Source organism: Coturnix japonica, chromosome 1, assembly GCF_054131305.1.
Source record: "Coturnix japonica strain WE chromosome 1, WE-NBRP24, whole genome shotgun sequence".
Taxonomy (NCBI): Eukaryota; Metazoa; Chordata; class Aves; order Galliformes; family Phasianidae; genus Coturnix; species Coturnix japonica.
This window is the reverse complement of record NC_140663.1, coordinates 149084926-149108683: the sequence shown is the minus strand read 5'-3', so window position 1 is coordinate 149108683 and position 23758 is coordinate 149084926. Positions and strand designations below refer to the sequence as shown.

Genomic DNA, 23758 nt, shown 5'->3' with positions numbered 1-23758 from the left:
CCCCCCCAGTCCTTCCCTTTCTCTCGAGCTCTTGTTTAATCTATGCGTCCAGCCATGGGTTGCCTGTTGATTTCCTCTCGACTGGAGAGAAAAGCAAACTGGGATTAAACTGCAGCGAGAAAAGTGCAGCTCCTCAGACACGCATCTGCACACACACATAGACACACACAGAAAGGATGTGGTGGCGGCAGCTGCTGGCCTGTCTTAAAGAAACCAGAGCGTGCATCTGATTAGTGCTGCCTGTGATTGCTCTTGAAAGATATATGTTCGCTGCTAATGGTGATGATGAGCTGGTGGGTTTCTTGATTTTTTTTTTTTTTCTTTTTTCTTTTTCCCCTACCCTAGAAGGAGAGTGGGAGGCTTGTAGTAGAGAGAAAGGGAATTGTGAATCCGGACACTAGTTAGTTGCTTTCATTTTTATTTTTTATTTTATTCTCTGCTTTGCCATTCTCATGCCCTCGCCTTTTGATTCGGGAAGGAAAGAGTGAGAGTGTAGGAAACCGAGGAAATACCAATGGCAGCGAGATGCAGCTCTCCGCCGCAAGCAATGCGAGATTAGATCTCTAAATGCAGCAAAACACTCCCTGAAAGCCAACAGCCTCGCGGTGCAATCAGACATTTCACTGCCTCTCATTGCACACGAAGAGGGCTTCTCCAACAAGCTGAGACTTTTTTCCCTTCTGTCTCACCCATCTCTCCACTCCATCAATCGCATCACAAGTGATGAGTAGCAAATAAGGTTTTTCTCCCCCTGCTTATAGACCTGTGGTCACTATCCCCTTTTCCCATGTATATATGAATACACGTATTAAACAAAAAAAATAAAAATTTTTTTGATCATTTTTTTTAGAAAAACAACCACCACCGCCAATTTTTTGTGATTATTATTTTTATTATCCTTTGTACATCCGCGGACATTCAGCGATCAGGAACGCTTCGTCTGCTTGGATGAGAAGATCTTTTGCAAATTTTCTGATTTTTTTACAGTCCTCCCACTGCCGAAGTTGGACGGCCGAAGTAACTGTGAGGGGACCTCAGTCACGGCGAGTACTTCCTGAGACGCTGCTGGAGCTACTCCCCCCTCCCCCGCCGCCCCCCTCCGTCTGCTCCCTCCCTCCCTCTGAGCTACATGGTCCATTTGCTGCCTCTCATCCTGTGCCTCTGCAGATGTTTTAGAGCAACAGGTTCAGGAACTTAAAATATAGGGGTGGGGAGTGAGAAGGAATAAAAAAAGAAAAAGAAAAAAAAAAAAAGAGAGCCGACAGAGGAGGAGGAGGAAGAATAAACCTAGTGCAGGAGGCAGAGAAGACGGGGACGACCCTGGTCACCGCTGCAGCTGCTGCCACCCCCACCCCTGCTCGGGGATGTACCTTTTCATTTGTTGCTTCTTCCTCTGCTGGGCTCCTGCCCTGACACTGAAGAACCTAAATTACTCAGTGCCAGAGGAGCAGGGAGCAGGCACGGTCATTGGGAACATTGGCCGCGATGCACGGCTGGCAGCGGGGGCAGCAGGTGGTGGGCTGCAGCCTGCTGAGCGCAGTGGCCCTGGCCGTGGCCCCAAGTCCACCTTCCGGGTGCTGGAGAACTCGGCCCCTCACCTCCTGGATGTGGATGGGGAGAGTGGGCTGCTCTACACCAAGCAACGCATCGACCGTGAGGCACTGTGCCGGCGCAGCACCAAGTGCCAACTGTCCCTTGAGGTGTTCGCCAATGACCAGGAGATCTGCATGATCAAAGTGGAGATCCAGGACCTGAACGACAATGCACCAACATTCCCTTCTGACCAGGTGGACATGGACATCTCAGAAAATGCTGCGCCAGGCACCCGCTTCCCCCTTACCAGTGCCCATGACCCAGATGCTGGGGACAATGGGCTGCGCACCTACCTTCTAACCCGTGATGACTATGGCCTCTTCTCTCTTGATGTGAAGTCCCGTGGTGATGGCACAAAGTTTCCGGAGCTGGTCATCCAGAAGCCATTAGACCGTGAGGAGCAGAGCCACCACACTCTGGTGTTGACAGCACTGGATGGTGGCGACCCACCACGTTCGGGCACGGTGCAGATCAATGTACGCCTCATTGACTCCAATGATAACAGCCCTGTCTTTGAAGCAGCCTCCTATGTGGTTGAACTACCAGAGAATGCACCACTAGGGACAGCTGTTATTGACCTCAATGCTACTGATGCTGATGAGGGCACCAACGGTGAGGTGCTCTACTCCTTCAGCAGCTATGCACCGGATCGTGTCCGTGACCTCTTTAGCATCGACCCACAGAGTGGCCTCATCCGTGTCAAGGGCAACTTGGACTATGAGGAGAGTGGTCTTATAGAGATTGATGTCCAGGCTCGAGACCTAGGACCCAACCCCATCCCTGCTCACTGCAAAGTCACTGTCCGCCTCATTGACCGCAATGACAATGCTCCCACCATTGGCTTTGTCTCTGTTCGCCAGGGAGCACTGAGTGAGGCTGCCCCACCAGGCACCGTCATTGCCCTTGTGCGGGTCACTGACCGTGACTCGGGTAAGAATGGGCAGCTCCAGTGCCGGGTGCTAGGAGGTGGTGGTGGGCCTGGAGCTGTCCCTTTTACATTGGAGGAGAACTATGACAACTTCTACACTGTAGTCACTGACCGGCCCCTCGACCGTGAAGCGCAGGATGAGTACAATGTGACCATTGTGGCACGTGATGGGGGCAACCCCCCACTCAACTCCACCAAATCGTTCTCTGTCCGAATCCTTGATGAGAATGACAATCCACCCCGCTTTAGCAAGAATCTTTATGTATTGCAGGTGCCTGAGAACAATATCCCTGGAGAGTATTTGGGCTCTGTCTTGGCTCAAGACCCTGACCTGGGCCAAAATGGGACAGTCTCTTATTCCATTCTGCCCGGGCACGTGGGTGATGTATCCATCTACACCTATGTCTCCGTCAACCCAACCAATGGTGCTATCTATGCCCTGAGGAGCTTTAACTATGAACAGACAAAGCACTTTGAGTTTCGTGTGCTGGCCAAGGACTCAGGTTCACCCCACCGTGAGAGCAATGCCACAGTACGTGTCACCGTGCTCGATGTCAATGACAACGCACCCCTCATTGTCTTGCCTACCCTCATCAATGACACTGCTGAGCTGCAGGTGCCACGCAATGCTGGGGTGGGCTATCCTGTAGGCACCGTTCGTGCCCTGGACAGTGACTTTGGGGAGAGTGGGCGCCTCACGTATGAGATTGTAGAAGGCAATGAGGAGCACCTCTTTGAGATGGACCCCACTAGCGGTGAGATACGCACCTTGCACCCTTACTGGGAGGAGCTCAGCCCTGTGGCTGAACTAGTGGTAAAAGTCAGTGACCATGGCAAGCCCAGCCTCTCTGCAGTGGCCAAACTCATTGTCAGGGCCTTGGCAGGGCCCCTACCCGAGGCTGGCGAGCCACAGGTGAATGGCGAGCAGCATCGGCGGCCGCACTGGGACTTGTCACTGCCCCTGATTGTGACCCTGAGTACTGTCTCCATCATCTTGCTAGCTGCCATGATTACTATTGCTGTGAAGTGCAAGCGAGAGAACAAGGAGATCCGCACCTATAATTGTCGCATTGCCGAGTATAGCCACCCTCAGCTGGGAGGAGGGGGAGGCAGTGGCGGGGGAGGAGGAGGCAGTGGCAGTGGAGGGGGCAAGGGCAAGAAGAAGAAGATCAGCAAGAATGACATTATGCTGGTGCCCAGTGAGGGCGAGGACAGCCGGGGCCCCCTCAATGTCATGAACGTGGTGAGCAGCCCATCCCTGGCCACCTCACCCATGTACTTTGACTACCAGACCCGCCTGCCCCTCAGCTCTCCCAGGTCTGAGGTGATGTACCTGAAGCCCGCCTCCAACAACCTGACTGTACCCCAGGGACATGTGGGCTGCCACACCAGCTTCACAGGGCAAGGGACTAACGCCAGCGAGGCTCCCCCGAGCCGGATGTCCATAATTCAGGTAGGAGACTTTTAGAATACCCTGGACCTCACTTTAGACGCTGGTTTAACTTTACGTTTTGTCTGCAGTGAAATCTGCTGTAAGGCACCACTGAAGGGACCAACCCAAGTCACTAAAGAGAGGTGAACTTAATAAAAGTGGAAACAGATCACATTTGATGTGTCTGATTCTGCTGTTACACAGGTGTTTCTTGTGTGACTCAAAAGTAAGTGCCCAGAGAAACAAATGGAGTTACAGCAGTGTAAATGAGGTGCGTGTGAGAGTGCAGGTAGGCGTTTAATACATTTGGGGCACTTGGGGGTAATTTCCCAGAAGATCATCAGATATAGGCAGGCCCTTCCACAGGTTTCTCTTGGCTTTGGTTTGGGGTTGGAGAGGGGGGAGGGTGTTTCCAAAGCAATCTTATCATCTGTAGTGACAGGACATGAGAGAAACTCTACCCACTGAGGATATCTATTGCAACAGTGTATTATAGCCCTCCAATCCTGTATGTAAATATGAGCTTTCTTTTCAAGATGTATGTTTTTATTTTTTATTTTTCTTATTTCCTTCTTTAGAATATATATACATAAATATTTATTTTTGACACAGAACAGTATGACTGGGGCCCCATTGCCTCCTCCTCTCCCCATAAGCAACCAAAAATTTTGTTTAGTCAAGCAGAAAAAAAATGTATGTGGTGACTTCCTCTTATCCCTAAATGTCAACAAAGCTGACGTCTCCTGTCATAAAACAGCAAAACAACTAGTCAGATTTCCAGTAGCCTGAGTCAATATTGATTATTGCTTTATACTGAAAGAGTTACATACTCTGTCTTCTACCCAAGAAATTACGTTTAGAAATTACAGCTGGGCTGCATTCTGCTGTCAGTTATATCCATACTGTCCTCTATTGACTTTTGTGAATGTGAGAAATGGCAGAATTTGGACCATTGGATATAGGGTGCTAATCAATTGACTTAATTTCTAGCAGGTAGTCCAAACTCAGACGACATATTCTAGGGCAATGAACTCACAGAATGAAGGTGAGGGCAGAATTTGGCTCCAGTTGATTTAATTTAAAGTATTGCTTCATGATTAATGCAGCTCAATGTTCAAATACTACAGGAATGTTCCAAAGTGATTTTTAACGTTTGGATTGAAAGCAGGCTCTGGATAATGGCTATTAAATATATTTGAAATGTCATATCTGTTTTGTCCTGTGGTCTCCTAATACGCTGTTCTGAGTCATAGGGGAATGAACTGAGTGTATCAGAAGTGACACAGACTCACTTTGTGTATGCAGCTAGTGGGAAAGAAGTTGCACTTTAGACACTTGATGTACCAAAAGAAAATTCCTAGTACCTTTGAGTTATGCTACCCTGCAGTCTGTGAACACCGAATATTCTAGTTGCCAGCTGCATCTAACATTTTAAACTAAATAGAAGTGGCCGTCAGTAATTGAAAAGTTAAGTAACAAAAATTCCAGTAACTGATAGCCTGTAAATTGAATGTTTTTGACAGGGGGAAAAAAAGAAAAAAAAAAAAAAAAAGAAAAAGAAAAAAAGAAAAAAAAAAGAAAGAAAAAAGAAAAGAGAAAGTAAAGGCTGTTTGTACAAGGTCACTGTGAACTAATCCTCAACCCACTATTGAATTGAGTTGTGTCACAGAAACAATTTCATTTTATGCCTATCATGAATTTGTGTTGCTGTCAATTAGGTGAGCAGAGCAATACGTAAAATCTGGAATTGATTTTAACAAAAAGTGACACTTCAGGAAAGAGTTTAGGTTAGGGCGCAACCAGAGATAATTTGATTTATAATTCATGCTTTATGAGACAAATAACTTTCAATGACACATGTTTAAGTAATGTCAACGTTTTTTTTTACTGTAAAATGGAGTGGTCAGAGTGCTAAGAAAAAAAGATTTTATTTTTTTTTTTTTAACCTACTGACAAGTGTAATAGTTACTAAGAGCCAAATAATTTTACTTTTCTACAACCATGTAATGCCTATATGAAGCAATTAATTCATGTATTGATGCTACTGAGTAGTAAACATTCAATTGTAGTGTAAAACCCCTATGGAAAATATGATACCTTTTTTACAGTGTTCACTGTATAATCAGTCATGATTTTATTTATTTATTTACTTATTTATTTATCCTGAGGTCTATATAAAGCTAAAAGAGGAATTTCCTCCCTTAAAAAGGTGTGTTGTGGTTTCTGTAAGAGTTTTTTGATATGGCAACTGTGGGAAATGCTACCATAACTCCACACAGCACATACAGACGTATCAAATATTTTGCTCTTGTTCTTCCTGAATATCCAACATGGAATACTTAGATGGTCCAGCGAACAGATTAGGAAGCACTCATTTTCCCCAGTCAACACCTGTTCAAATGAATTTGCTAATGTTATTCTTTTTGACTGTATTAACCAAACAAAGCCACCATGTGAAAAAGAACAGTTGTTTTCAGTCCAGGAGAGACCCAGACTTAAGTAGTCAGAGGGGAAAATCCTATCCTTCTTCACTCTTATTTTTTATTCCTGAAATACGTTTTGTATTATCCATCTCTACATCTCTATAGTAAATTCTATATAAAATTTGAATTTAGTATGTACACGCTACTTTCTGTCTGTTCTTCCATTTCTGCATCATATAAAATTCAAACTGCAAGCTCACGGAGAAGCTGTAAAGGATCATTCCTCTCTGTGGATCTAACATATCACAGGAAACACAGGAAGAGCAAATTGCACAATTAGGAATAAAAAGTATAACCAGTGGATAAAAAAAGATACAGAATCCAAGCAGCTGCTTTATCATCTCCTTTCATTAGTCAATTCGAAACAGCAGTTTTCTTAGTTACTTCAGTGAGAGAAAGTCACATGGTTGTACAAGTGTTCCCTAGCGAATATTCACTTGAGTTATTTTCCAGGTATATTGTTGAATTGTGGTAATCTTACACTATATTATTAATACAATGAAAATTCTTTCCTTCACTCATTTTCTCAGCAAGTGAGAATGGCAAAGTTCTGTAGCAGGAGTTAGATATTATAACTTCATATATCTATATATAAATATATTTATAGATCTATCTATAAATATGCTTATATGCAATTAATATACATATGTATACACATAGTGTTATATTATTACTTAGAGCAATTGAGTCTGTAAATATTTAATATCAAATAATTTATTAATCTGAAAGATCCAAATTTTCTCACTCCTGATAAGAGTGCTTGTCTTCTTCTTCTTCTTTTTTTTTTTTTTTCCTCTCCTTTTCAGTAGGGGTTGTTAACAGCAGTAGGCTTTGCGATTTCCAATGAAATTGTTCTTCAGAGAGCACAATTTATATCAGTGTATACCTGTGGGGTAAACTGTTGCTTAGTGGCTATATGTTTCAGACTGACCCCAGAGGACTAAAAGCAAAATACTACTGGATATATATGAGAGCAGTGTTGTTTTCCCTCTCTTTGAGTGACACCTGTTATTCACTAGTCACAAGGTCTAACAACTTGTGTCTTTATTCACTACTTTGTAGCATTCAGCTACTTGTAGTGATTGTATGTGTTGCTTAAGTGAGTCAGAGAAGTCCTTTGTTGCTATAATAATTAAATAATTTAAACATCACACTTACAGGTACGTATAAAATTTTGGATAAATAGACAAGGGTTCTGAATACCTCTAGCATTTATTGGCATATAAGAGAATTGCAACTGCCTACGTTTTCTGAAAATAGACTGTAATTTGACATGCATGTGAGGTTGATGTGTATAAAGAACAACGTTAATAACACACCGTAGAGTTAGAACAAATACACATTAACACATTCTGCTGTTTTTTACTTCAGCAATCACATTCTAAACATACTTTAGAAACAGTGCTTTCAAAAGGTAACTCAGTGAAAAACATTCAAATATAGACAAGAACTACACTATTCTCGTCACCACATTAAGTATTCCATGCAGTCTTTCAATCACTTGGAGTCCAAACTGTTCATTTTTACTGGGGAAAAATGGGGATAGCTGGTGAAAATTGAGTGTCTACATGGCTGACAGGCAGTATCTATTCAGTTGAGATCTTGAAGCCCACTGGGCAAATTCTGTTCATCTAATTTTGCTGTATACATCAAACTCATGTACTCATCTGACTAAGAGAAACAATATTTTGCTTTATTTTGAAGAAGATATATTAAATATGTATATATAAGGCATACATATGTATATATATGTGAAAAATGTATAAACATACACATGTATGCTCTCATAACAGAAGTTTATGTGATGATCAGTTTGTGTTAGTTATGGGGAAACCTTTCCCTGCATGAACAAGTAACAGTTTCTTTTCCTGCAGTATAAGAATGGATGGATACAGGGGAACAAATAGGTTCCTTAAATATATAAGTTCTGGAAAAAGATTCCTCAAAGTGACACGAGAGTAGTGAAGAAAACTGTCTACTACAAAGACTAGAGATTATTTATTATTCTTGTAGTGCAACTTGAGGAGATTTATATATATTCGAGAAATGAGGCAGGAGTTAATAAGGGAAATACTGTCCCCAGGTTTTGCTAAACAACCCAGAGAAAAAAGACTAGTAGTGCTGCAAGAAGCTCTCAAGCTGGGAACCACTTCAGTTGCTGTACTAGGCAGTCCCATAGCATTTTAAGATAAAGTACAGATCATTCTTAATACTTCAGGCACCCGATGTTTACGATGTTTTAACTCCCAGTGTAGCTTCATTGTCAGGTGCCTTGTAGTACCTAAGAAGATGTAATCTTCAGGGAAAAAAACAAAACAAAACAAAACAAAACAAAATCATAAGCTATGTTATTACTGCTCTCTCTTTAGATGTTGTATTGTCTCATGCTTTACCCTGAGAAACTTCAGCTCAGAAATGTCTTGCAAAAAAAGAAGCATACAACTTTCCCTTTAGAAGTTGTGTTGTACTCAGTGTTTTAAAATTCCTGTGTAAAATCAGTTATTAAGTTTGATTTCTGTATCTCGTGCTGCAAATATTCTCTCTCACAACAGCTAGTACAAATTAATATTCTACACCAAGAGGACACAGGGGCAGTTCTACACATTTGCAGATTGGCAAGTTTGTACTCATTACATGTTTGAATATATTCTAGGGCCATATCTAAGGACTGTCATGAAATGAAATTTCAGAACAGCCTGACTGAGATGAATAATGGTAATTTTTACAATCTGGCAAGGGCAGATGTCTTGCAAAATAACTCTTGTGAATGTAAATACAGTATGCAATTAGTAGGATTTTGTATGTATGTTCTGTAGTTTTAGGTTTACTTATTCATTAAAGTTGGTACTGGGAATAGCTGTACAAGAATTGCAGGACAGGACATTTTCTGTGTTTGGGTGAAGCATAATTCCATTTTTTTTTTCCATTGCATAATGCTGTGAAAAAGTGTGTTCACTTTGGGAGCAAGTGTAACAACCTAGAGCAAAGTGTGTGTCCAGTTGCTGAAATAGTCAGAGGAAGCAGAATTTGTGCCCTGTTTTTTTTTTTTTTTTTTGTTACTACTTCCCTGGTCTTGATCTCCTTGACAATACTGTTTATAACAACATTATTTCAAAAGGGTCATTCCTGATATATAAGTCCATGTGAAATCTAAAGAACTTTCCAAGATGAAATGCTGTAATATGAAGCAATAAAAATACACGTAGAAAGGCAACTGAAGAAACTGAAGTAGAACGCTTATCTAAGAAAGAAAATGATACTGCCATGATAGGAATTTTCGGTCACCAATAAATTAAGAATAATAATGTCTCCCTAGAAGTTGCTGTTTTATAAATTATGGGAGTAGTAGAAAGCACAGTTAAAATAAGTGATGAGACAAGTCATACAGCATCTACTGGCTCTCACCTCTCAATGGATCTTAAAGTTGTCTAAGCTTTCCTCATCTTGGTGCTCACTCTTATTTCCTAACTTTAACTGGTAAATTTCACACATGATTGTAATTATCAGTGCAATTTTCATGACTGATCCATTGATGAGTAATCTTTTAACAGCAGGTTTGGCCAAGTTTCTGTTATTCTTATCCACATTGAAGAGAAGGCCTGGTTTTACTCAGGTATCAGTCAGTAGCATAATGTTGTCTTCATCAATTATTTCAGTGGATTGAAGTAAACCGTGACTAAGATTCTTAAGGGGTGCAACTAAGAATAGTATGATTAGGCCTTTTATTTTTAGACTTCATCTTTTTTGTGATGTTTTCTTACAGCATCTTTACAGACATTAATTGACAAGACTAGAATTTAGAAGATTTTGGCTCTATGATGTGAACTGTAACACAAACAGGTGTGCAGCTGCAAGAGGAAATCAAGTACTCAGTTGAACATATCACCAAAATTCCTTTTTCATATGTTTTCATAAATTTTAGAAAAATGTGCAGAATGTGACATTCTTAACATTCAGCAAATATTGATACATGGAAAATTGTAATTAGGTTAGCCTATTTGAAAATATCACTTGCTGATAAAAAGGCATAGGTACAAACTTGCTTCTCTAAGAAGGTAAAAATATGAATGAGAGAATATGTTCTGGTCACAATATATGGCTGTAAACTATTTGGGATTTGGTTTTCATTTTATTATCTTCCTCCTCAAGAAGCATTAACATACAGAGTAACATTTGCATCTATGTTTTTGAAAGATCTTGCTTGATCTGTTTCTTCATTGTTTCTCTAAAAGTTAAAATGCCTTGCCAAATTATCGGCAAATGTACATATATTGGCTGCTGTTTTCTTTGTAATAAAAACATATAGGATGCATGGCAGAGGACTTGAGACATTGCTTCAAGATTGAGGAGTGCCTGTAAATATAAAGGAATTACATTTTGCTACTAGTGTTTTCCAACAGGTAGAAATTTTCTTGAGAAAAGAACTTAAACAATGATTTGTTGACTGGAGCAGAAACACAGTTCCATTTTTATCTTTAAAAGTATCGAAGTCAAAAGGTCAGAGTAGAGCAGTTGGGACAAATTTTTACAGCAGATAGTCTGAGAGCTTTATGCTTTCAATTGTATCTCCACTTCAGCTGTAGAGAAATGGTGAAATTAATGCTAAAGGTTTTGAGAATATAGGAAAAACGTAAAACTCTCAGGGGAATGCAGTCTCTTACCTATATAGGAAAATAATAATTTAAAAACAGAAAACAAAGTAAAAGAAAAAAAAAGACACTAGGAAGAGAGTGGCAATATCATTTTGGAAAAATTTCTTTGAGTGCAGTGTGTTCTTTGAATATTAAGTTTTTAAAGGGGGAAGCAAGGAGATTAACTATTTGTTGCAGCTTTTCCTGAAACAATGGGATATAGGAGCATGCTGACTGCAATAAATCTTAGCTAGGGTGCATTCTAAGCCCTTGCAATTTGTTTGTCATGGTCTTTTAAATACAGCTTTATCATCATCATCATCATCATCATCATCATCATCATCATCATCATCATCATTATTATTACTATTCTACAGTAGTCTTTTTCAGAAGAAGATTTTGGATTAATTACTGTAAATCCTATGAGAAAGATATAGATAAATAATTAAACGTTTTAGAAAAAATGCTCAGTATTAAGTACTACATTCAAGAATAAGCAAATTCATATGAATATCCCTGTTAATTAGGATATTAGGTAGTGCTTTAAATAACCTCCTTGAGCAGTCATATATTTTCTTAGTCCCAAAGGCTTCTGATACAATTCCTGCTTATTAAAGTCACAAGAGAAGCATCTCTTTACTGAATTGCATCAACTACAGAGCTAAATGTATAGAAAGGATAGCAGTTGCTTGAAATAAGAAAATACTTCCCTAAGTCCTAAAAATTGAGTCCCTCTACATGTACAGATAATGCCGAAATGTTGCTGCAAATTGCTAATGCTGCTTGTGAAGCATGACAGCATGAAGATCAGTTTACAACTTTTGGTGCAGTGAGGAGATGGCACCTGCTTGAACCCCCATGATGATCTATTTTCAATTTTGTGCCCTATAGGCAATCTAGGCAAGTAAATACTTAAAGTGAACAGTATTTCATACTATCTATGAAGTTTCTACTGCCTTTGTCATTTATGCATCAAACCAGAGTTCCTCTGGTTCATAAAATACTTGTCTGTAACAGAAGAGTTTCTAATTACATCCTGTTCCCTGCTGTGTGGCTGTGTGCTGCAGTCTCCGCTGCATGCCAGAGGAGGACTCTGGAAGGGAAAAGCAGTATTCTCATTACAAGTAGTGTGGGTGGGACCTCAGATCGATGCATTGTAAGTTCTTGCAGTGATAGACATGCAAAATGAGTTTCAGGCAGTGTTTCAGGCCATCTATTGGTACATGTGACATGCTTGTATTTGCCTGTGCTAGTTCCAGTGACACTATGATTACTGGTATTTGCAGTCCTTGCCCTGGAACACTTCCAGGCAGTTTTATTGTATTGAAATGGCTCTTACAGTTCATTGAGCATCTAGCATAACACTGCTGAATATGATTGGCACGTTTGCATATATTTATTCAAAAAAAATCAGGCAGTTAAACTGCATAATTATGGGAAAACGAATCATAACAATAAAAGACCATTTAAGTTAACAAGCTTTGTGATCAAAGGATAAATACAGGTTGGATAAATGAGACTCTAGATATAACTAATCTACATAAATAGGCTTTAGTTTGATTAGAGGAAAGGAATATATTAAAATAACCCAAAGGTATGAAAATCATTTTACTTAAGTACTTTTAAAACATCTACTTTTATATTATCTCAATTTTAACATTTCTACACACTAAAAATAGCTGTGTTCAGTGCTTAACTATCTTGACTTGTTTTTATTTCTTGATGAACAGTGTTCAAAGCAAGAAGAAATATAAAATTCTAAACTGACAGAAGTAAACAAAAGTAACAAGTTTTCATTCTAGTTTGAATGCATCGCCTGTCAAAAATCCTTAAACACTTTAATGTATTAATTTCAATTTTTTAATGTCACAATTCTGGGGTTTTTTTGTTTTGTTTTTGTTTTTGATTGATTTTTAATTAAAGAAAAGCATTAAAGGGAACATTTAAAGGACAATTTCTTGTTTACTGTCTTTATCAGCAGAGAGCAGCCTTTGTAGTGTTTGAAAGCTGGTGCATTAAAAATCAATTTCAAGTCTTCAAAGCTATAAACTCTTGCTTGCTTTGTAGTTATATACTGTGTTTAAAATCATTGGAAGCACACTTGACAATTGAATTAAAAACAAAAGGTAAATAATGGCTTCATCAAAATTTTGAAGGATTTTAATGTATTTTTAATAATAGCTAAAGGATTTTCTTACTGAGAACAGACAAGTGAATCACAATTCGTAGCTTTTGAAAGCATAGTTTGTTCCTAAAGACAGTTGTATGGATTATTTTATTAATAGAGTTTTGTTTTAAACTTCTGTTGGTCTTACTCTGTTCATTTTAGTGAATGCCATGATTCAAACACAGAACATGTCAGTCTCTATCTTTACTTTTATATTTTTGTCTTGTTCATTGCTGATTGCTAAGCAACCACTTACAGATAAGCATGTTTAGCTACAACACAGTTGTGGGTTTTTTGTTGTTGTTGTGTTTTTTTTCTTGTTGTTGTTGTTATTTTTTTTTTAAGGTATACCCATGTGAGCTAAACATACTTAATGAAAATATTTAAGATGTATAATATTTTAAGGGTTAAAAACAACAACAAAAACACTACAAGGTTATTGGGCTTTGTTCCTACTGACACTAAGGGACAGACTATTGCCAACAAAAGCAGAAAAAAACAAGTTGATGTCTTTAATCAGTACATAAGTAATTTTGAGACTTACAGACACTAACTTTTTTTTTTTTAAAAAAAAAATTGCATTTCTACTATGTCTTTCAAGGAACTATCTTAGAATACTTATTCTGTGAATATTTTAATTTAGGTCAATAGAATCACTGAGTTAAATGGATTGCTTACAGGAATGGAGCTGCTGATATGCGTAAGCACATGTAGAATTTAGCTCAGAATCTCTTAGTCTGTGTTAGCTCAACTGCTCCCTGTTGCTTTTCTCCTTTACTTTAAAAACACTGCAAAGCTGCAAAAGCTGTTCGTATCACTTATGCTCAAACTGCATTCTCTAGTACTCTATTGAGATAGTCCTGATGTCTGAATATTTGATATTTTTGCTCTTTTGCATAGACTTGTGTAATTTGATATGCAGATTTGAAGATCATAAAAAACAATCCTGCTTTGATGATCATGAGCAAGATTATCCAGCCACAGCTGTAAAGTACCCAGTGTGTTCTTTTCTGATCTCTTCATCATTTCAGTGGATCAAATGACAATAAGAATGTAGTGGAATTTAAGTGCTTGGGAAATAATGAACTTAAAAGCCTTTTAAAAAATGTGAGACATGAAGCCTTGGAAACTATTTGAATGTCTAGAGTTTATGCCAGATAATAAAACTGCTTATGTGTAGATACATAGATGTGACAGCAGCACAGATTCAAAGCAACTATTTAGCCAGATTAAAAAAAATAAAATATTAAGAGTTATTAATAAGCAATGCATATCTATTTATTCATTTATTTAACACTATGCATTATCTGTGTTTTAGAAGATGGTGGCAATCTATGCCTTTTTTCTACAACATAGAAAGTATCTATGGGATGAAAAAAAAAGGGGGGGGGATGTTTTGTTTGTTTGTTTGTTTGTTTTTAATCACATAGTTATGATTTCATCTGTCTGTGAATGTTTTCTGTCTGTCTGAACTACCTGTAGCTTCTTTCCAGATGCAACAGAAAACATTATTGCAAGGGGCAGAACAAATGGATGAATTTATTTATTGTTTATTAATTGGCCACCATATATGTGATCTTCCTCAACAATACATATCCCATCATTACAGTAATGTGATTGTAAAGGAAACTGTAGTTCCTTCAATTGTCAAGTAGCTCGTTTTAATTAATTGCATGTTTCAAACTGAATTCCAGAATTTTGAAGAAAACTTTAATTTTAGTTCATTTAAAATGTAAGTGCAGAAACACAAGGAGTGTCTTTTCTTCATCCCCTCCTACATCAATACTGGCAAAATAACATTAGGAATGAGTAGATAGATTTCCAGATTCTGACCTGCTTGTTAGCTTGTGTTCTTTGGATAAAAGTAAAGCAAAAGAAAACTGCTTTTATTAAACAAATATAATCCTCAGGAATTTTGGCTAATATTGGCAAAGATGTTTAGATAAATTGTTTGCAGTCATGTTGAAGAGCCAGCGGAGGAGAAGATATTACTTAAATAAAAGATTTTGTCCTAATTTAAATTTTGAGCTGTACATTTTCTATAGTATTTTATAATAAAGATAGTATTTTAGTAATAATAAACATAGTAATTTAGGTTAGAATGCATGCCCACTTCCCTATCTCAAAACCCAATCTTTTACTACCTGTGGCTATTTCTATTTTTAAAAAAAAAAGAAACATAATTACTATGAGTCTCAGCAGTCTAAGAGTAAATTTTTTGCAATTACAATAACTCCCTTGGGCAGATGTGTGAAATGGAAGATTAATTCTTGCAAGTAACTGTCTATTCCTTATGCACTGTTAAAGCTATTGGTATCATTATATTGGTGATGTTTGTTTTGTAATGGTTAAGGTTATATTAGTAATCCTATTACAAGTCTTTAGACATAGGGTTTCAGATAGTAGGCCTTAGTAACTCTGCTGAAGTTTGATAAATGGCATTCTAGAAATTATATCCTAATTCTATTTTTATAGATGATTGATTTTACTCTTGATCCCAGCATATTTTAGAAGAGCATGTTATTTTACTGTTATGTCTGAGAAGATCTAAATGAAAGCAATCAACAGACCTAAGTTTACTCATTATTAGAAAGTCACAGTGAAATTGGTGAAGCTGCATGTGAACTGAAGCCCATATTGTAGGCCTTGCTACTGTATATTTTTGTTTTATTCACAAATCTGCTTATTTAAAGAGAAACATCAATAGAATAAGATGACCTTTAATTATGTAAATGGGTAACTTTACATTGAAATTATCTAATCCATCTCCAAATGAAATTTTCTACCTGAAAAGGTTTTAAGGGCATACATGTAGAACTGCATGTACAGGTAATGGTCTTTCAGAGATCATTTCATGTGGGTGAGTACTTAACTCTCGTGTTGAGTTCCAGTGAAGAAATCTGTTGGTATGGCTTCATGTGGGCTCTTTACCCACCTGCCGGGAGTAGCACATCCAAACACATAATTGGTTCTGATGTTCAGGAAAGGCAGTGAGAACAACTTTAACAAATAATTTTCTTGTCCAATGCATGAGAGTTTCTTTAGAATTTCTTGCACAATGGTTGCTGTATTTCAGTTATTTTCCTATTTGGAAAGGTAATTCATCCATACAACAAACATCTGAAGACTAGTTTGGGACTTTTGTGACGTGGACATTGTTTAGATAAGGTTACATTAACTCTTTTCTTTGAAAATTGATATTTAAGAGAATAAAAAATGATATACAACATAGTTACATTCATTTGTATTTGAAAGAATGTGCTCAAATGCTGGCTGAGCTAATTAAATATAGAGACAAATCCATACTATAAATACTGTATTCCAACAACACCTCAGTCAAATATTAGTATAGATATTGAGTCTGTCTGTGGTGAATCTTGTGGAAATTTCCTAGATGTATATAAACCAACATAAGTTTAGAACAGATGAGGTTTGTTTGTTTTTTGTTTGTTTGTTTGTTTGTTTGTTTTTCCTGCAGTCTTTGCAGAGAACCCTTTGCTATATGGTTTATTTTAACAATAAAATCTTCTTTCATAGTCTTAGTATGGCAAGCTTTAATGAGATGAGTAATCCAGAACATTTTCTCCTAGGTTGATAAGAATTTACATGTTAAATTCACACCCTAAATTACCTGTGAGTACAGAAGTTACTGTAGCGATCCCCGTATAAGTGAGTGTTGTATTATAGGTGAAGAATTCTTTTTGAGAAATATAACAATCTTCTTTACTTGTTCTATCTCCTGATAGAACAAGTACAGAAGATGAAGTACATAACAAGTACAAGTACAAGAACAAGTACAGAATATGAAGTCATAGCATTAGGTTGACATTGAAGTGACAGAGATGTGGATGGTTATACAGAGCTTGGTAATCAAAAGACCTTATTTTTTCTGTCTACGCCTACTTGGCCATTGATACTGTATTTGTGGTGTATTCAATCAAACTTTACATTTTATGAGGTACCTCATCATGGGCATCTGAATGTTATGGCTTTAAGGTATATTTAGGGACAGAACCTCTTGCAAAATTTGTGCAAGCCTAAATTATTTATCTTATGTCACAAATAATAAATCAACTCATCACCATTTTATAGTTGAAAATCTCCTTACACAGGCGTGTGAAGCTGTAAGGTTTATGATCTACTATTCTGTCATAAATTCAGCCATTACTTTGGCAGCATATTTAGTGGTAGGTCTTTTTCTAACATTATGAGAAGAAACTATTGTAAGTTTTAGCATCTGCAGTTTGCTTTTTAATTCCTGAGAAATTTAAGGGAATCATTGCTAATATTTTTCACACTGAATTGAAGAATAATAGAACTGGACTCTTTTGCTACGTACAGTGTCTTCTGCCAAGCTAATCACCTATGCTTGTTGCTGCCATTACAAATTGGTTTAAATGTCATCCATTGACAGGACCATATGCTGGCATAAAGGAATATTATGTATAAGAATTTTTTTCACTTTCTATCACCATAGTAATATTCCTGCTCCTTTGCAGCTTTCCAATGCGTACAACATATGTATCTGTGGGAATGTAGCACACTATGTAAAGACTCACTTATCCTGTAATTGAGCTAAACAGTCTGATCCAAGGATCACTGAAACCAAACTGAAAACATCCATTGATTTTATTAGACCTCAGGTCATGACTCCTGGGAGTTTTATTGTTGCTTTTAGCGAGAGTATGGGTTGGATAGAAGGTAAACATAGTGGATAGGTGTTAACATGAACTTAACAGATTTAAAATATTTTCTCTCCTTCCCCTTACTGAACCTTATGAGTACAAAACAGTTTGTCAGTGTTAAAAAGCCATAATTTGATCTTCTCCACCAGATAGCATTCCAGTTTTTATAAAGCTTTTATCTGTTCAGAAAACATCTGTGATCTACTGCTCTTACAAACAAGAAAACAGCAGTGGTAAGAATAAGATATATTCTATAACTCTTATAGGCTTCAGTGGGTGTTCCTGCTGAGTAAGAGCTTTCAGAAAAGCATTAACATTAAAAATAAAAATGCCAGCAATTTACAATTGTATCTTAGAATATCTGTATGTGAAGAAAAGAAAAAAAAGGTTGCTTTCACACAGAAAAAGAAAGGGTTAAAAACGCAAGGGAATAAAAATGTTTTTGAAATGATAACAAATACTTTGATCTCTTTAAATTTCAAGGCAGTAGCTTCTTTTTCTTTTTTCTTTTTTCTTTTTTCTTTTTTCTTTTTCTTTTTCTTTTTCTTTTTCTTTTTCTTTTTCTTTTTCTTTTTCTTTTTCTTTTTCTTTTTCTTTTTCTTTTTCTTTCTCTTTTTCTTTCTCTTTTTTTAAACATCCATCTAATTTTAATGTGTTAACTTAGAGACTTAATATTTAACATGTAGTTTGAAGTGAAAAGTGAAAAAAGGCTAAAGATATCAAAGATAATCTCCCAAGTGTTATTCTGATTCTGTGGTATGATATTCTTCAATAAACTGGATGTTCTGAGGAGTTCAGATTTCAATCTGGTTAGTTAACCGTGGTTGAGTTTGTTATGCAGTAAACATAATATCTGTTAGGAATACTGAGGTAAACTCAATATGGTGGGAGCCATGGATAAAAGGTGCATTAAAGCGTTTCAAATTCAATCATTAGGTTTCATTGCACCCATCTGCTACCAGAAAATATAATTGGCAACTTGATTCATTGACCTTTAACTGTCATTTTGGACCATGTTTTTCTAAATCCACATTTTCAAGTTAGATCTAGAGAATCAATTTGATAAGAGAATGCCCAGTACATTCTAATGCAATTACTTTTTTCTTTTTTTCTTTTTTAAGTAAAAGGTTTTAATTTTTGTTTTGTTTGTTTTTTTGTTGATTTGTTTTAATATAATCAGTTTAATGGTCTGTTGTATATTCTGCTAATCCAGTCAAAGTAGTTATTTAATATTGAATGTGGTAAAAAGCAACTAATGTTCAACTTCATTAAGGCTTCTATTAAATAGAATTTCTGCTGTTTTTTGTTGTTGTTGTTTGTTTGTCTGTTTGCTTGTTTTTTAATGCCTGAACTACTACCTCATATTATTTATTTCCAGGGGTCTCTGTTGCACTAAAATTATGGCTACAAGTTTCTATTCCATCGAGATTATACAGCACAACAAAAGGACTAATCAAGCATTGAACTTTTTGAGTATTTCAGATTTAATTGCTAAAACATATTTTATCTTCTTTATTATTTTCTTGTACAGATACTCTCATGCAGGTGGGATGGATTGCGTACAACTCTTGGCACTTCTGTGTTTCTGGCAAACATGTAGACCGTTCTGTAACAGTGTTACTAAGAGCAAGCAGGAAATATAATGTGATAAATGAGGATTATTTTGTATTTTCTCAGTGATGGTAAACCACAGGACTATTCTGTCGTCTGAAGTTCATATTAAAGGAATAAGGTTACTACATGTGTTTCTTCACAGTAGGATACAACTCCTCAAATATTTATATATTACAGAGACAGATGCATGCAACCTAACCTTATAATCCCATTTTACAGCTTTCCCAAATACTGGGGAGCTCGATAAACAGGAAGCCGATTAAATTGGCAGTGTAACTCCATTAATAGGATTCGGATTTACCTTATTGACAAGCCAGTACTGTTAATATGATCCAGTATATTAAATTGACAGGAAAACTGGAGCAATAGAATGTATCCGCAGTCTAATTGACAGGGAAGCTCTTTCAGAAGGTTCTTAATGTGCTTTTTATTGACAGTGCAGCTTCAGTAAGTACATATCATTGGTGAACAGTGTAAATATATTGGATACAACTGTACTCATAGATTCAGGTGAAGTAGTTATTATGCTGGTTTCGCATACTTCCATCTCCACTTTGATTTAGGTTGTATCAAGCTCTCTCATAAGATCTTCACAGAGGCTTCTTAAAGCTCCAGTCTAACTGCATTGCTCACAGGCGTTTGACAGGTTGTGAATTATTTTAAATGTGTTCATCATTTTTAAATGAATAGGGGCAATACAGAGCAATGCAATAATGTGTCATGAATTTCATTAGGTTTATTTATTGATGCTGTGATAGCAGAAGGAGAGCTATTGTGCTTTCAGATAGAGCTCTTTATGTGGTGTGATATTTAGCACTTCTTCCACCTCTTTTGATCTTACACATTCTCCAAAAAATAGTTCATATTGCAATTAGAGTTTTCTAGTCCCATTTGACAACTCTGCACATTTTCTTCCCAAACTGTGGTAATTTCATTAAACGCTTATATGGTTCTGCACTGCAAAGTAAAATAAGGCTCAGAAGCCTAAAAACCGTTGTAAGACCAACAGCAATTTGAGTTCAATCTGGAAAATCTTCTTAATTCCCTTTTTAGTAGAAGGAAGATATGGGTTCCGTTTCCACACTTTTTCCTAGTTCTATCTTAATGAGAAGTCTGCCCATAAATGTGAATCCTGTATCTCCAGCAGAGGAGTTATCTTTATTTTATCCATGGAAAACTGATCAGTCTGAACTCACCCTTTCTCTTGTCTTACAGGTCTCTTTATCTACCAGGGCCACACAAAAACTGTCTCTCTTACAGTGACCTTTTTAGCTTCTTCAGAATGCAGGCTTGGTGCAACCATCAATGAAGTGAGAGAAATCTTCACTGGGCTGTGTTTTCCAGTCCTCACACTACATTAAATCACTGTTGTCTGGGTTCTGTTTTCTCTTGTGCCTTGTGCATTGCAGAGTAAAGTCTTGTAAAAACTTGAAAAATAATTGTTTTCAGTTATACCGTACTACAAATACAACTATCTGCGGTACTTTGAAAGAAATTCTCTAATAAAAAAAATAAATAAATAAATTAACATCTATGTGTAACAACTGTAGTATGTGCTGAGAAAATTAGTGTGTGGATCAGGCTGTCTGGGGAGAATCTGTATTCCCCCACTCATAGGAAAAAAGAAAAAAAAAAAAGAAAGTTTCTGTCTCCTGAGTCCTACCTTTACATTCTTGAAGCCCCTCTAACCATTTGACTGAGTAGCCCAGCAACTCTCCCTTACGATTTTGCTTTTCTCATACAAGGGAAAGAGAAAACACCAGCATCCTTCAGTAAAACATACAGCAGACTAGTGAATGTTATGATCCTGTGAATCTGACTGGTTTTCTTGCCACGTGTTTTTGAAGAATGTCATACATGTCAGAAATTCACATAAATACACTGTTCTTGTAACACTAAAATACTCATTTTGCAGTGTGTGAAACATCTCAAATATGTACATTCATATAAGTTATGTCTCAAAAATATTTTCAAAGAAAGAGTGGAGAGCACATACTAGGACAAGAGTTGTTAAAACAGCTTGCTTAATTTTGTCTTTCAGATAAAATGGAATCATTTATTAAAAGTTTGTGCTCAGTTCTTTTACATTTTATTTTATTTTTGATGTTGAGGTAGTACCTTTTCTTAATGAAAGAAGTCTTGTGAAATCAAAAACTGTTCTTCAACTGTTCTAAACAAACACACTCAATAGATCTAAGTGGAAGACGGAGGAGTTCTTTGTGAAAAATCATACTATATTGTTTCTAACAAAATGAAGACAATTGTTTGCTCTTTCAAAACCTGATTTGGCAAAACATATTTTGTCTTTAAAAATGATTGTTCTTACATAAGATATTTGTTTCTTGGGGGAAGGGTGGGAAGTTCTTAAGAAAATACGCGGAAAGGGCTTGAAGTAGATGTTAAGTAGTCATCTGATAAAAAGGAGAGATATTTCATTTCATTTTGTACTTAATGTTTAATTAAAATGAATTTAGAGTCGGCAAAGACATCTTGCTTTATTATAGTTTCAGGTATGAACATCTACATAAAATAGAGTTGTGTTGAATCATTTCTAAAAATGTTATACTTGTTCTTGTAAGTCTACAAAAAAAATTATGAATATTCTAGTAGCTGAATATTCATAAAACTGATTAATGTTTTAGCTCTTTTTACATTTTTTAAACACATCTTTCTCTAATGTGACTATTATTTCTGGACATAATTTGTCAAGAATACTTAAATATTGCATTTCTCCTTCTCTTCCTCTTTCTCTTTTCCTCATTTTTATGTTACAGTCAGATTGGCTTTATGAACTGTTTTTTTATTTTTATTTATTTTTATTTTTCAGAAGAAAGGTCTGTTAAAATGAAAGCTTTTTCTTTTATTGTTGTCCAACATTGTTCAAATGGTATGAAATATACTGAAGCTTGTTAGAAATTTTCAGGATAGTGGTAAAACAAAGAAAAAAAGAAGAAGGAAAAGAGCTGGATTTTCTAATTTTTAATAGGCACGTTTTTGTTGTTGTTGTCATTGTTTTTGTTGTTTGTTTGTTTGTTTGTTTTAATTTTGTTTATAATAGGAATTCTTGAAAGCAGAAGCCCATTCTTTCACAAAACAATAGTCAATTTTTTTTTATTTTTTATTTTTTATTTTTTAAATAAAACCAAACCCTAAACTATGTAAGATTAATGTCAGGAATGCTAAAAATATTCCCATAATTCATTTTCCAGACTGGTTCAAACTGTTCTGAGAGCTTTGTTTTCATTATTATTTTTTTTTTCCCTTATGAGTTTTATTAAGGCTAATGAATCTTATCAGGAATTTGGTTTTGATATTCCCTTCTTGGCTATAACTTTTCATTTTGTTTTCCCTAAGTTAAACTTTTAGAAGTTATAGCCAATTAATTGGTAGAACCTTACCACTTTTATTTTACATGTATGAAGTTTTGTATTCCGAATTCACCACGTATGAATAATACATACCAATAACTGTAGTTTACAAAGACACTGTTACATCTTAACATGGAAGCTCTAAGTGTAATAGAATGAGTGGTTTTCCACACAGTTGACAACAGCACTTAAAGGATGTTCTACACGTTCATGCAAACACTGGTCAACAAGTGATTATTCAAGGTAGACCATTGGACTGTGAATTATATTGTAACATCTGAAGACCACATACCGAAAGTGTAGTTTTTACAGGTTTACTTTGCCTGTACTTCTATTTTCTTCTTCAAAAGTAATGTTATGAAGTCATAAGATACTTGTTGAAAAGCAGTGACAACAGCTTTTTTTCTTTTTTTTTTTTTTTTTTTTTAAATCAGTTTTTGGTAGCTTCTGGGAGGTTTGTATGAATTCTGGTCTCTTTCAAAATGTTGTTTTTATGAGCTTCATTCTTCAGGTAAAACTGACAAGTGTGTACTCAAATCCTCAAGAACTTTTATGTAACATCACAGTAATGATAGTGTTCTTAAAACTTCAAATTTACTGTATAGTCACGTATTAGGAAAGTTAGATATAAGAAAGCATTTTTAGGGGGCAGTTGAAAGAACTCTGGAAATAATATACTTAATCTTGCTGGAAATAAATTAGTTCTAGTCTGTGAAAATAAACCTTTTCTTTAGGGGAGGTGCAATATGTTAGAGCAATAACACAGACTTTTAATTCTCCAGTATTCATCTAGGATGATGGACAGTTCTCAGTTTTGTTTTGTAGACATTCTGTGAAGTATGTTTTGTGGTTTTTTT

The 23758-nt window shown here is 36.5% G+C and overlaps 1 protein-coding gene across 9 annotated transcripts in view; it reads left to right on the top strand.

Moving 5' to 3' along the window:
* Positions 1–23758, top strand: part of PCDH17 (protocadherin 17) — an 85901-nt gene that overhangs the window by 1267 nt on the left and 60876 nt on the right. For 8 of the 9 annotated variants that reach the window (XR_014948566.1, XR_014948570.1, XM_085554157.1 and 5 more), the window contains exon 2: positions 988–3974. Coding sequence is in view for 7 of the 9 variants with exons in the window: in XM_085554157.1 (XP_085410283.1) it covers positions 1365–3974 (2610 nt within the window). In the remaining 2 variants the exon portion in view is untranslated. Of the gene's footprint in view, positions 1–850; positions 3975–23758 lie in introns of all 9 variants that reach the window. The other variant, XM_085554151.1, reaches the window with a different exon arrangement.